At 39.9% G+C, this 13,590-nt stretch overlaps 1 protein-coding gene across 39 annotated transcripts in view; it reads right to left on the reverse strand.

The window, feature by feature from the left end:
- The window catches only part of LPAR1 (lysophosphatidic acid receptor 1), a 360,038-nt gene that overhangs the window by 46,008 nt on the left and 300,440 nt on the right, over window positions 1–13,590 (reverse strand). For all 39 annotated transcript variants that reach the window (XM_042964124.1, XM_042964122.1, XM_042964120.1 and 36 more), the window contains one exon: window positions 10,096–10,843. In XM_042964124.1, coding sequence (XP_042820058.1) covers window positions 10,096–10,843 — 748 coding nt within the window. The remainder of the gene's footprint in view (window positions 1–10,095; window positions 10,844–13,590) is intronic.

Genomic DNA, 13,590 nt, shown 5'->3' on the forward strand with positions numbered 1-13,590 from the left:
GAATAGGTGAAGCCATGAATTTCCAGTCTCCCGATGCCAGATTAAATCCCACTTCTTCAAAAAGACCCTGTTATTGCTGTGTCACCCTATTAGAACTTCTTATTTGCTTTGGATCATCACAATGACTCCTCTATTGGCGGAGGAGACCTGCCAGGGTTTAAGTAAAGCCATGACCGCACTCAGTCTAGACACTATCATCTTCGCTAAAATACATGAATAAAAAGTAGCTTCTTGGAGGCATAAGGCTGTAATTTAGACCTCAAAGGAAAAAATATCAAAGGTACAAACACAAGAGAAAAAAAAACACTTTTGTTTATACGGAAAAACAAACTTTGTTAAAATACTTTTTTCAAAGAGCGTGACAAACCATATGTAAGAGGAGAGAATGATCTAGTTTTGAACTGGATGTATATACCACTTTGCCTGTTCATAAGCATACATAAATTCTGAGAAATAAATATAAGATTCTATAAGCCAGATATGTCCATTTCTAGACAACTCAAAATAAAACTCAGAAATATTGAATCAGTGGAACCCTTTGTAAACTTAAATTGATCGCCAAGATAATATGGAAATATGTAAGACAAAGAGAAAAATCTATGTAGAGAGAGTTGACAGGCATCTAAAATGCTTTATTTCTCACCCACCGCTGATGTGTGCTGGGGTTGCCGGATAAAATATATGATGCCCAGTTCAACTGGAATTTCAGATAAACAATGAGTACTTTTGTTAGTATGTCCTGTACAATTATTTTTATTTGCTAAATTTGGTAATTCCCATGCACACATGTGTGTTTATTGTAAGTGGTAGGTGTCAACATTTCCTGGCAATAATCTTTCAGGTCCTGAAACATACATGTCACTACAGAGCCCTTCTTACTTCCCATAGGATGTTAATTTACACATATAGAAATTCATCACTTTCCTTATAGTTAATCAGTTAAACTCATTTCCTTTACAACCAATTCAATGAGAAACTGCTAACTGCAGTCAATTAAAAAAAAAAAAAAAGAATGTATTGTACCAGTGCAAAATGTAGGCAAAAAATGATAAGCACAACATTGTCTTAAAATTATGCAAGATTTCCTTCCCACCCCCTGGAGATTTGCACACCTAACAGGGGTTATTGTCATATCTAAGTGACATATTAATCGCAATATATAAGGAGGTGACTGAATATTTAATCCAACAGGGTACCAACAATATCTAATAGAAATTATTTCTTTGCCTGGGTTCACATGGCAAATTCCTACACATTATCTAAGACAGAATTCCTAATCACCATCATGAAGTCTTTCCTGACATTGCCCAATCAGAAGACAGCATTCCTATAGCACCTTGCTTATTTTATTTATAATACTTTATTGTATTTATTTAAATGATCTATCATGATCTACTAAAATGAGAACTCCTTGAGAATAGGTCCATATCTTCACTGATCTTTGCATCCCTACTCCTTAACAGAGGACACTCAATACATGTTTGCTGACAAAATAAACTATTATTAATAAGCTCACGCTGAAACTTGGCCTAAAAAAACGTCCTTGACAGGCAGGATGTGGAACTGCCTTATTATAATTACCTTATAATAAATGCTACTTTGAATGAGACTCAGTATTAAATTACACTGGATTTTAAGGTATACAGGTATATTTCTATTATTATCAGGGAAGCTGGTAAAATTCTATCTGGAATAAAAGGTACATTTCACTTACTCATTCAACAAATATCTAGAGTTTGCTAAATTCTAGGCCCTGTTCTAGGTGCTGGCAAATAAGATATAGTCCTGCCATCATGGAATGTCCATAATGATATTCCAAGGAGATTGGTGAAGTAGATGTTAAGAGATTAGGAAAGTAGCCAAATACCCTTTATCCTTTTCTTTCCAGGCAAACAGTGATGGTGGCCCCCACTAAAGGAATCATAGCTGGTCACTCTCTAAAGCTGGAGATGACTGGGGAACAGCAATAAGATGTCATGACCCCATCCCCTGGCCATTCTTCCATTTATGCCAGACTTGGTCCTTCATTGCAGGCCAAAAGCAAACAGAATGGTGCCCTAAATGGTGGCTGGGCTACCAGCTGTACCCTAAGCACAGAAGGTCCATCTGAAGGAACTGATGACCCTTTCTAATAGATACTGACAAAGTGGCCTGTTCCATTTAAAAATTCATTTTAATGGTTAATGCCGTTTAATCATCTTCAGAGAGTTATCAGGTCAAACTTGCCATTACTAATGATGCGAACAGGACTTTCAATACACAGGGCTGAGGCTCAAGAAGGAAGATGGAGGCAATTCTACAACACAGATGTATCTTTGGAAAAGCAAAGGCCACTGCGAATAAAAGGTACAGCCTATTATTGGAGCCGGCAGCTGCTAAAACACAGTACGACTTTTACACCATGTAATGAACAGGAAACACTAGCTCAACCACCAAATTTTACCATTGTATCTATGCTGGTAGGGTGGGTATGACAGAAAGAAAGAGACAAAAGGGGAGGGTACATATGCAGACAAGACCTAATAGTAATGATGATATTAGCTACCACCTAGTCAGCGTTTTACATGAGCCAGACCCTGGGCCACGACGTGAGCTTCACATGAGTCAGCTCATCCAGTGCTCACCATCACTTGATAAAGGCCCTACGATCCTTTTATTAATTCTGAAACTGAGAGGTGAAATCACTGACTCATTGTTATGAAACTATTAAAAGAGGAGTCAGAACGTGAATTCTAAACTCTGGCCTATCTTCTTCCAGATCTAAACTGTCAAACCCTAAGTAACAGCAATTCCCCATGGTCACCACACACAGTTCAAGGAATCCTTGCATCTTCTAAGATCCTTAATGAAAGGGACAAATGTCTGTGCAGCATTCATCTGGGGACTTACAGGAGCCTCAGGTATACAAAGTCTGAATCAGACCTAAAATAAGAAAGAGCTTCATGTTCTGGCCACTCTGTCCGCACCTCAAAAGGAACTCTGTTAGGTTCATGTGGTATTTTTGTTTTTTGTTTCTGTTTAAAGGTTTCTTCGGAGTAAAAATATTTGAATGGAGTTGGGCAACAAAAGGGTATAAAGAACTGGTATTTGAAAGTTGTTTTCGCTTCTGACCAGGGCCCAGGATTTGGGGTCTGGGCAGCACTGTGGGGCTTCTGTAGGGTGTCCCTCCTGACCACACCCACGATGCCAAGCCAGCCTCACGGCTGGCCAGACAATCAGGGCTCTCATGAATATTCTCTTAGGTTCTTCCTCAAAGAGGTCTTAACAGGGATGCCACAGGGATCTGAGGAGACTTGGGGCAGCTCTGGTTCCCCTACAGAGCAACAGGATGTGCAGCTGGTCACCAGCGGCCAAGGAATAAGAGTCTCTTGTATCCACTCCTTTCCTCCAGCAACGGGATCAGCTGGGAAGCCTTCTCTTCCTGTCACAGAGTGCTCTATGGGAGAGTAAAGCAAAATCAATCCATTTGAGATTATTTTCCATAAATGTGCCACTCCTTTAAATGGGGAATATATGTCTGAAGCTAACTATTAAAGAGGCTGATATGAAGAAAAATCATAATCCCTTGCTATTATTTAAATTCTATTTCTGTGTTTTCTACTAGAAAACGCTACATGCTTGATCCACAGTAATTATGTCCTTATCGTTTTATTTATAGGCCAATATATAAAACTGTAAATAATCTTGGAAATCAAATTGGCCAACTTAATCCTATAGATGAAGGTACAGAGAAATTAATGCACAGAGAAAGTAACTTGCCCAGAATTACCTAGATGGTTTAATGGCAGAGTCAGGAGTAGATCCCAGAGACATCCACCTCAATGAATATTAAGTGGGAACACACACACACACACACACACACACACACACACACACACACACACACTACAGGTTAAAAACAAAACCTGATAAAAACCAAGATAAATGAAAAATCAATACAATTGCTATTATTAAGAAAGCTGACAGGATGCTAATATGTGTAAAGACTACATACTGTGCATGTAATTCAGTTTTCAGTGACTTTGTCAAAAGTTTCATTAGAGAGATTACCAAGTGGTTATAATGAGGCCAGATTCAAGGGGACCCTTTCTGTGAGTGCTAGGTATCTTTATGGCCACAATGCTAACACTAGCCACATAAATACATGCTGATGCTCACAAGAAAGGAAATGACAGAAAATATAAAGACAACTGAACAAGACGGAGGCATATGCAATAAGCATAGAACCTTTCTGGAAGTCGGCAAACCTCGATCTTGGTTTGGGCCACCAGATAACTCAGATCTAAATTTCTCAATTAACTTGGGAGCCTCAGTCTCGTTTTTTGTAAGATTAGGGAGTCGGATAGTGTAGGGCTTGTTTTGTTCTGTTTTTTACTATTTGTAATTTACAAGGACTCTTTCAGCTCTAAAATTCTAATCCGGACAGATTCTTGCTTTAAAAAAAAAACAACAAAAAACAGAAGTTCTTCTTTACCATCTATGCAGTGAATTAAATCCAGCATTGAAATCTGCATTTTAAAAAGCCAAAGGAAAATGTAGAAAGAATATAAACAGATAAAAAGTAGAACTATGAAGCAGACTGACACACATCTGGCATTGACCAGACTTGGTTTAGGCCTGTTGTCCCTGTGTCCCAACTAGTTAGTGCCTGTTTTCACCACCAAAAGCATCTCAGTTTGGACAATAAATTATATGGTTACCCCTGTAAGGAACTGGCCTTCTTAATCTTGGTGAATCTCGCCAACTCGGATCACCTACAGGCAGAAGCCTCGATGCCTTAGTATGTTATGAAGGCATGCCCACCGTATGCTAATCACACCTGACTACTTTGGTTCAAGGTGAGGAGCTTTGCTCCCGCTACTGCTCAGCTTCCCCTCCACCCCCATCCTACAGAATGGCAGGCTCCCCCACATGCATCAACACCTCAGCTCGGTATTGCCTCCTCCAGGAGGTCACCTGGGATACTCTGCCCAGACCTCTCCCAGCACATGGACCCCAATGTTTCACGGCTTTTTATGTCCTCTACTCCACCCGAAGCTCTGTAAAGACAGTGCTTACCATATTTGTCTGTTTATCCCTTACCACATTATTAGCACTCAACATGTCTGTTGCATTAAATTGAGAAGTACATAAAGATTTGCTAACAGGATATTGGCTACATTGTCTTCCATCGGAGCGGGCAAAAAACAATGGGCTTAAACTCATCTGCCCACCACCATTATTACCACCAGGAACAGCTTCTTATGCGATATGTGGAGGGCCCGTGTCCTGTGGGTCATGGGTCATGGTCTACAACAACCTTACAGCTCAGTTCCACTTCTGCCACTTATAAAATGAATGACCTTGAGCAAGTTTTTTGCCCCATCCTAACTCAGTTCCCTCAGTATAAAACGGGGGAAATACAACTTTCTAAAAGGTGGATGGAGAGCAGTGCAAGCACTGACCCTGGCACGGTGGACACGGGTAGTGAGTAGTAATTTGGCTTCAGTGGTGATCATTTCCAGCCAGAATTGATCCAACTAGGAAAACCTGGGCTCCTTCTTCTTCCCCAAAGAGACAAGCCCCACCTGGATTTATATATATTTCTATTTGGTCCCTTACCCTGTCCCAGGACTAAGATGCAAAAACCTCCACACAACAACCACTATTCTATCCTTCCAAATCCTGGTTCTTCGCTTTTCTTCTTATCCCCCACACAAGTGTCCACACAAGGAATACGGCAAGAAAGGCAAGGACTTATAACTCGAGATAGACTGTGGTCAAATAAGGTAGAACTTCTTGACTGCCAGTCTGATTCAACTGTGGAACACACTGAAAAGGAATTCTTGGTAAAATGTCAAGTAGGGAGAATTCAGGGCTGGGGAAGGATTACATGACTTCTTACTGGGACTGTGAACCCTTAAGTTAACGACACTCTGAGCAAAACACTTCCTCAATCAGAAGCAGTCAGTTACCGATACTCCAACGCCAAGCAGTGGAAAGGATCTAATGAAATGACAGCCATGAGCATCATTAGAGGAAGCAAAAGGAGGAAAGGAATGTTCCCTTAAAGCTTTCTTCTCCCCAGGAAAGAAGACACAAATAGCTAGGAAGTATCAATGGCAACAAACAGGATCACAATGTTTCAATTAAATAGCACAGTGCTGTTGGAACTTTATAACAAAATACAGCATGTGCTGGTAGTTGTTTTTATTATAGAGAGGCAGGATGGTATGGAGGTAAACACACACACACACACACACACACACACACACACACACACACACAGGCTCTGGAACCAGAGTGTCTGAAATGTATTCCAGCTCCTGTCCTTAACTAGCTGTGTGACCTTGGGCAAATTACCTAACTTCTCTGTAGCTCAGTTTTTACCTCTGGAATATAACATATACTTACTTGTACTTAGAGTCAGCAGGGTTTTTTTGTTTTTTTGTTTTTGTTTTTGTTTTTGTTTTTACAAATACTAATTTCTAAGGTAGACTAGTGCTGGGTACATGATTAATGGTATATAAGTATTTGACAAATAAAAATGTTAAGATCCAGTACTCATTCAAAATAGTTCATATGGGGGCGCCTGGGTGGCTCAGTCGGTTGAGCGTCCGACTTCGGCTCAGGTCATGATCTCACGGTTTGTGAGTTCGAGCCCCGCGTCGGGCTCTATGCCGACAGCTCTGAGCCCGGAGCCTGTTTTGGATTCTGTGTCTCCCTCTCTCTCTGACCCTCCCCTGTTCGTGCTCTGTCTCTCTGTGTCTCAATAAAATAAATAAAAGTTAAAAAAAATTTAAAAAAATCGTTTATATGCAATCTGGTGCTTAAAAATTGCTACTGGTATTGCTATGATAAATCTCAAAGAGATCTTTATTTTATGTTGACTCCTAAGAGTCTGACTTACTGACCAACACATCCTTCTGTTGATCATGGAAACTGAACGGGTCTGAAACCCAGAGGTCATTCTGACATGGTGAAATGGAAACTGAAGGTTTTTAACACAGGTCATTAAACCTTAATCATCTCCACAGTAAATGCAAGTAAAATAAACACATTTTTTATTAAGCATCCACTGTGGCCAGTCACTTCCCAGGCTGCGGTATTTGATTTGAAGGCACGGGACAGGATTGTAGCTAGGTCTGGCTTCTGCCACACAGCTGAATACAGTGGCATTAACTTAGTGAAGCCCCCTTGACCTTCTCTGGTCCTCAGTTCTGAAGGTTCGACAACTTGGTTTGGTACCACATTCATTCATTCATTCATCCGCACCTTAATAAGCACCTCCTTTGTGCCAGATACTAGGACAGGTAATGTGGAGGAAACGGACAACACATCATTACAACCCCATCACAAAGCTGGCAATCTGGCAGAAAGGGCAGATGTTAAAAACCAAATGTGCACCCACAAAGCCTGACTGTCGATAAGCTAATTCACGAAGAGTTTCCAATAGACTAGATCTGTCTAGAAGACCAAGCCATGCCTTCCATGTAAATAGTTATGACTACACAGGATTCAAGCAGAGGAATACATTGTATGAATGGTATCAGGCGTCACCTGGCAAACATCTGACTGTTTAGGACTGTGAATTCTCTATTCTAAGCTTTGCAACCACCCATCCCCTACAGCTCACCCATTCTCTCATTCTCGCTGCTTTTCTCAAAAGGGCTACAGTCCATTTATTTAATTTCTCCTTCCTGTATTACAGTCACATACACGTCTTGCTTCACCAAATTTCTTCAGCTATCATCCTGGAGTTTTCCATGTTCTAAAATTTCTTCCATCATGCACCTATAGAAATAATGCTATTTATTTCAGAGGTAGTTACACATATTCAAGCTTTGTAGAAGCTACTAGTTTAAACCTCAGAAGGCAACATTATTTCTGTTATTTTCATGTTTGGGGTTGGCATGGTGGGGCAGAAGGGGCACTTAGGGCAGATCTACACTGAAATTGTTGCCTCATAAACTCTCAAAAAAAAAAAACCTCTCGTTTAACCTGTAAAATAATCCAATGAGGCATAAAAGTTAATTCTATATGAATCATTAAAGCTTACTACATACCAGAATGGGCAAGGCATTATACAAAGGGCAAAATTAAAACACAACTTGGCAGGTTCATAGTCCAAGTTCAGCGGTCATTTGTTACCGGCGGTTCTATGACCTATAAGCAGCACTTGAGATAATAATAGAAAAAGTACACCCACATGAGAAGTTTCAGCCAACATGCAGAACATCAGTAAATAAATATTTGATCAAGACAGAAGTAAAATATCTCATGTTATTTAATTTCACACAAAAATAACATCCACGGTAAACTAAAACAGGGCATGTCTGCAGGGCATTTTGTCAGCAATGTCAAGGTTTTGTTTCTGTTCTTACCGGTCTACCAAAGGGTCACAAGCAGGATACTCAGATATGATCTCCTTGGTGCGTTCACTTTCACCAAAATAGATGGAACTAGTTCATCGACCAGAATGCTAGTTTATTCAGCCATAATTAGGGCCCTCTTTCCAGTGACTAAAATTAATAGAACTCCCAGAGTTTCAGAGAAGCCACACAATCCCAAGTTACATTCATTCAATCTGCTTCACAAATTGAAGCAAGAGCATTAGAGGAACTTTCCACTGAATTTCCGTGGGAAAAGGTGAAATGCTGAAGATTTTTAAAAAGGTTTTCAAATTGTGATCACACATTTGCTTGAATGTAGTCTATGGAGAAAATGTAATTCAATAGGGTAATTATTTAAACAAATTCTCACTGGGTGAACTTTTAAAACAGGTACTCTAAGCTTAAAAAGAAATGTTCTGAGGGGCGCCTGCCTCGGGGGCTCAGTCAGTTAAGGGTCTGACTTCAGCTCAGGTCATGATCTCATGGTTTGTGGGTTCAAGTCCCACCTCAGGCTCTGTGCTGACAGCTCAGAGCCTGGAGCCTGCTTTGGATTCTGTGTCTCCCTCTTTCTCTGCCACTCTTGTGCTCACGCTCTGTCTTTCTCTGTCTCTCTCTCAAAAATAAATAAACATTAAAAAAAAAAAAAAAAGAAATGTTCTGGGGGCACCCGGGTGGCTTAGTTAAGTGTCTCACGTTGGCTCAGGTCATGATCTCACAGTTCATGGATTCAAGCCCCACATCAGGCTCTGCACTGACAGCTCAGAGCCTGGAGCCTTCTTTGGATTCTGTGTCTCCTTCTCACTCTGCCCCTCCCCCGCTTGTGCATGCTTGTGCACATGCACTCTCTCTCTCTCTCTCTCTCTCAAAAATAAATAAACATTAAAAAAAAGAAGAAGAAGAAATTTCCTATGCCTGTCCACTTCTTGGGTACAGTGCCAAGGGTCAGCACATGGCCTGGAACTTATTAGGTGCTCAGAACTATTTTCTGAGTACAGAAATGAATAAATACACTCCTCTGATCATTACCATGAGTTTAAATCTAAGAAAAACAATAAAGGCAAAAGTTATCTGAGTGTATATAAAAGAATAAAATCTTGCTCTTCACCTTGAAATATGAATTAATTTCCACCACTAAAAACAAAATCAATGAATAAAACATAAGTTTTTACAAAGATGGTCATAGAATGCTATTAATTCCAATCCATTTTGTGTAGCAAACCTATATAAAACCTTGATACGTTTACCTCCATGTATGTAGCAACAACTACAGAATGTGAAAGATAACTTATTTAGAAATGGCCTCATAAAAATGACTACACATGAAAGCATATGCATATTACATAAAAGCACTTTCTATCTGAAAACCTATAATTAAAAGACCACAAGGCAAAAGTAACATAATTTGGGCTGTACGGAAACCTTTTGAAAGCTGGTATTTTCAATATTTGATAGCGAAACTCACTCATGGCCCCTTTCACATCATCATCATTTAGCACACCACTGAGACATTTCCCTAACACCAATTCTGTAATTATAAAAAGACTTGTGTGCTGACTTCACCACAGACATTTGCTATAAAGGGCCTCATCCCCTTGTAATTCCTGAATATACACACACACCTGGTGATGCTCATTTGTTGTCTACCATTATCCTAAATTAATATGGTGTATGTTAAGACACTGAAAATCCACACAGTAAGTTTAACAGTCGAGACAAAACTTACCAAGCACAATGACGACAGTCTTCAGAAGACTCATCATGGTATCCCGATTCCGCCGGGGTCCAGAACTATGCCGAGACATTCTCATAGTCCTCTGGCGAACATAACCAAAGATATGAGCATAGAGAACCACCATTACGACAAAGGTCACCAAGTTGAAAATGGCCCAGAAGACTAAGTAAGAGTCACTGTAGAGGGGCGCCATGTTGGAACAATTTTCAATGTCACAGATGCAGTTCCAGCCCACACTGGGTATAGCGCCCATAACGATGGCCATAGTCCAGATGACCACAATCACCACCACTACCCGCCGGTTGCTCATCCGTGTGTGGAGCTGCATGCGGAAAACCGTAATGTGCCTCTCAATTGCGATAGCCAGTAAGTTGGCCACGGATGCTGTCAGGCTGGTGTCAATTAGGCCCTGGCGGAGAAGCCACGTGCTGACAGTCAGTCTCCGAGTATTGGGTCCCGTGTTGAACATTAGGTAGAAGTAAGCCAACCCAGCAAAGAAGTCTGCAGCAGCCAGATTAGCCATTAAGTAATAAATAGGAAAATGGAAGCGGCGGTTGACATAGATTGCTACCATGACCAGTAGGTTGGCCAACATTATGAAGATACAAACGGTGATTCCAAGTCCCATCACCAGCTTGCTGACTGTGTTCCATTCTGTGGCAAGATACTTTCCACTCCGGTTATAAAAGAAGGCAATGGACTCATTGTAGAAGCACTGTGGTTCATTCATGGCTGTGAACTAAAAGAGAAGGGGAAAAAAGATGAAAAAGAAAGAAAGAAGAAACCACAGATCCAAATTTAAAGACGTATAGTATGGTAAATGTGGCAAAAAAAAAAAAAAAAAAAAAAGCAAAGAATTTGAAAATCTGACCCTGCATAACATTCTATTATTATGTTGAAACCCCAAGGCTTTTCACTGTATTACTGCCCTCAAGATTAAAGACAGTTGGAGTTAAAAAAATGACAAGGTCTGTGCTTGGTGGCTGTATGTCATTGAAGTCTACTAGAAAAGCCGCATGGCCCAGAAATCTTGCTTAAAATACATGAGACAGATGAAAACTTTGCAGAGAATTGCAATTGGAATATTTACCATAGTGAAACCTATTTTGACCTGTTATTTAGGGAATCTATAAACATAGTTGGTTTACAGATAGGGTATTATTGCCCTATTATTCTTCATTTCTGTTCTCACATTGTATGTTCCATCTGTAACAAACATTTTGTAATGCAAGTCCCCACAAAGACCATCAGCACCAACATTTCAAAGAGGTCACTCTGCATCAAAGCTTCTTAGCCCAAAGCCAGCATTTGCTGTTCGACATTCCTGTGGTCAGCACTGTCTACCCCCATGACTCCCTATCCCCAGAATAGCATTTGCCAACCAATCTATGACGTTGGAGGACGTTTTTCTTTTTGGAGCACATAAGAAACATGTTACCTGATGTAACCTCCAAAGAGCAGTTGACATTTTGACACTGCTCTACAAAAAGTGAAGCATGCTTCAGGTTTTTCTAAAATGTGAAGTGATCATGTTTTATTGGGTCTTTTCTTATTTTGCAACATCAATTAGAATATATTCATTTATTAATTATACTCACTTGAATCCAAAAAAAGGACTGAACAAGTTTATAACAGAATATAGGTAGTCAATAAAACTACTGAAACAAAATTAGATAAAGTAGCCTAAAGGAGACATGAGAAAACTACACATCAAAAAGAATAAATCACTTTGCCTGAAGCCTTCAGTTTTTCCGAGACTCCTAGAATCAGAAATTATTTAAGACAGCTCACATCCTTTTTTGTTATCTTGTACGTTTAATAAATGACTTAGCAAATACGACAGTTTCAACCACCATCTTTGACCAAATGTTCCACTGAATATCTACAGGTTGCGCATAAATGTTTACCGAACGCTGAACATTCTGGAACAGTGTGAAAGGCTTATTAAATGGTTAGTCTTCTGACTTGTCCAGACATTTAAAGCCTCTTATTTAGACTTTAATAGCTCTTAGATCATGTTTCTGTCATTACACTTACCACGTGCATTGTTATTTATCACCTGTTTCTTAAGGAGATTGTCATCCAAGAAAGGAAAGAAGACCTTGTCTTACACATTTTGGTATCTGATGTACCTTCCAAAAGTTTTGTTCACTGGAGATCTGAGAACCTGGCTTGCAGTGTCCCATTCCACCCCAAATCTTGCCAGTACTCTGGCTATTTCATCTAATTTTCTTGCCTCTCAGTTTCTTGACCTCATCTCTAATGACCTTCTATTCCATTACAACTCAGCTGCCCATTCCCATGGTTACACCCTGCACTTTGTGACCACTCAGAACTGTCTCCCTTTGGAAATAAATTATACATTTGATTACTGACCACACTTCCCATTCTTCCAATTTTCTCATTTCATCCCAAATACATCAGTTCTTCAAAGTCATCTATTTCCTTAAGCATCCTACCTTTCCCTAATGGATTACCCTCCCCATCTCCCCTTTTTTCTTTATATGGCTTAGATTTCATAGTATGTTTCAGCCTCTTTATTGCTAACACAGGAACACATTCCCTTCTTGAAGATTCTGAGGTCAGATAGCCTTCAGAATTCAAAATTTGTCTGGTTTTAAGAACAGGTACACAGTAGATCACCCTTAGATGATGTAACATCCACACAAAATTTAGAGCATCATTCCATAATCACACACATTATTTTCTAAAGCAAAATGCATGAATATATACAAATTTGATAAACAAAGGTTATAAATAGCCTCACATAAATTCATTCTGAGCAGGCTTTGCCACTAGGTGACTTTTGAAAAAATCTTCAGTTTTCGGCCCTTCTTGAATTGTGTAACTTCAGATAAGGAAGAAGAGACCTTTCTCTTTTAATCTACTTGCCTGGATGTACTTCCACAACAATTTCTTGGAGCAACCCCAGTCTTGGATGAGTGCAGTTGGTTGCCACTTCCACACTGACAGCAAGGCTTCTGAGCAATGTTAGAGAAAATCAACACATCTGGCAGATTGGTTCTGACATAAATTCATAAGTCTAACCTCATCTGAGACTTCAGTAGCACAAGAAGTCTGTTTTTCTCCCTAATTGTTATTCTCTACTTTCTCCATAGTGACTAACTTAAGCTCACCTACTGTTCTCTTTTGAGTCCCATCTTCCCTCTTTTCACAGCAATTGCCACAGGAGGAAAACAGAAATCATCAGACTGGGACTCCTTCACCCTTCTCCCACCAAAAAAAGACCTAGTCAAGAATCCATCCTTTCTCCTTCTGTTACAATGGAAGGAGTATGCCTTTTATCATCCAAGTGTTATGTGTTCCTACTATTTCAAGAACTTTGTTCTATAAATTGTTTCCTTTCTCCTCCTTGTATCTCCCCCTCACTCCTCCTTCTCTCCCTCTCCCCTTAATCTTTCCTATCTACATTCAAGTAAGTTTAGTTTCTGCCAGGAAAGGAAAGGAAAGGAGAGGAGAGGAGAG

The sequence above is a fragment of the Panthera tigris genome, chromosome D4, assembly GCF_018350195.1.
Source record: "Panthera tigris isolate Pti1 chromosome D4, P.tigris_Pti1_mat1.1, whole genome shotgun sequence".
NCBI classification, from domain to species: Eukaryota; Metazoa; Chordata; class Mammalia; order Carnivora; family Felidae; genus Panthera; species Panthera tigris.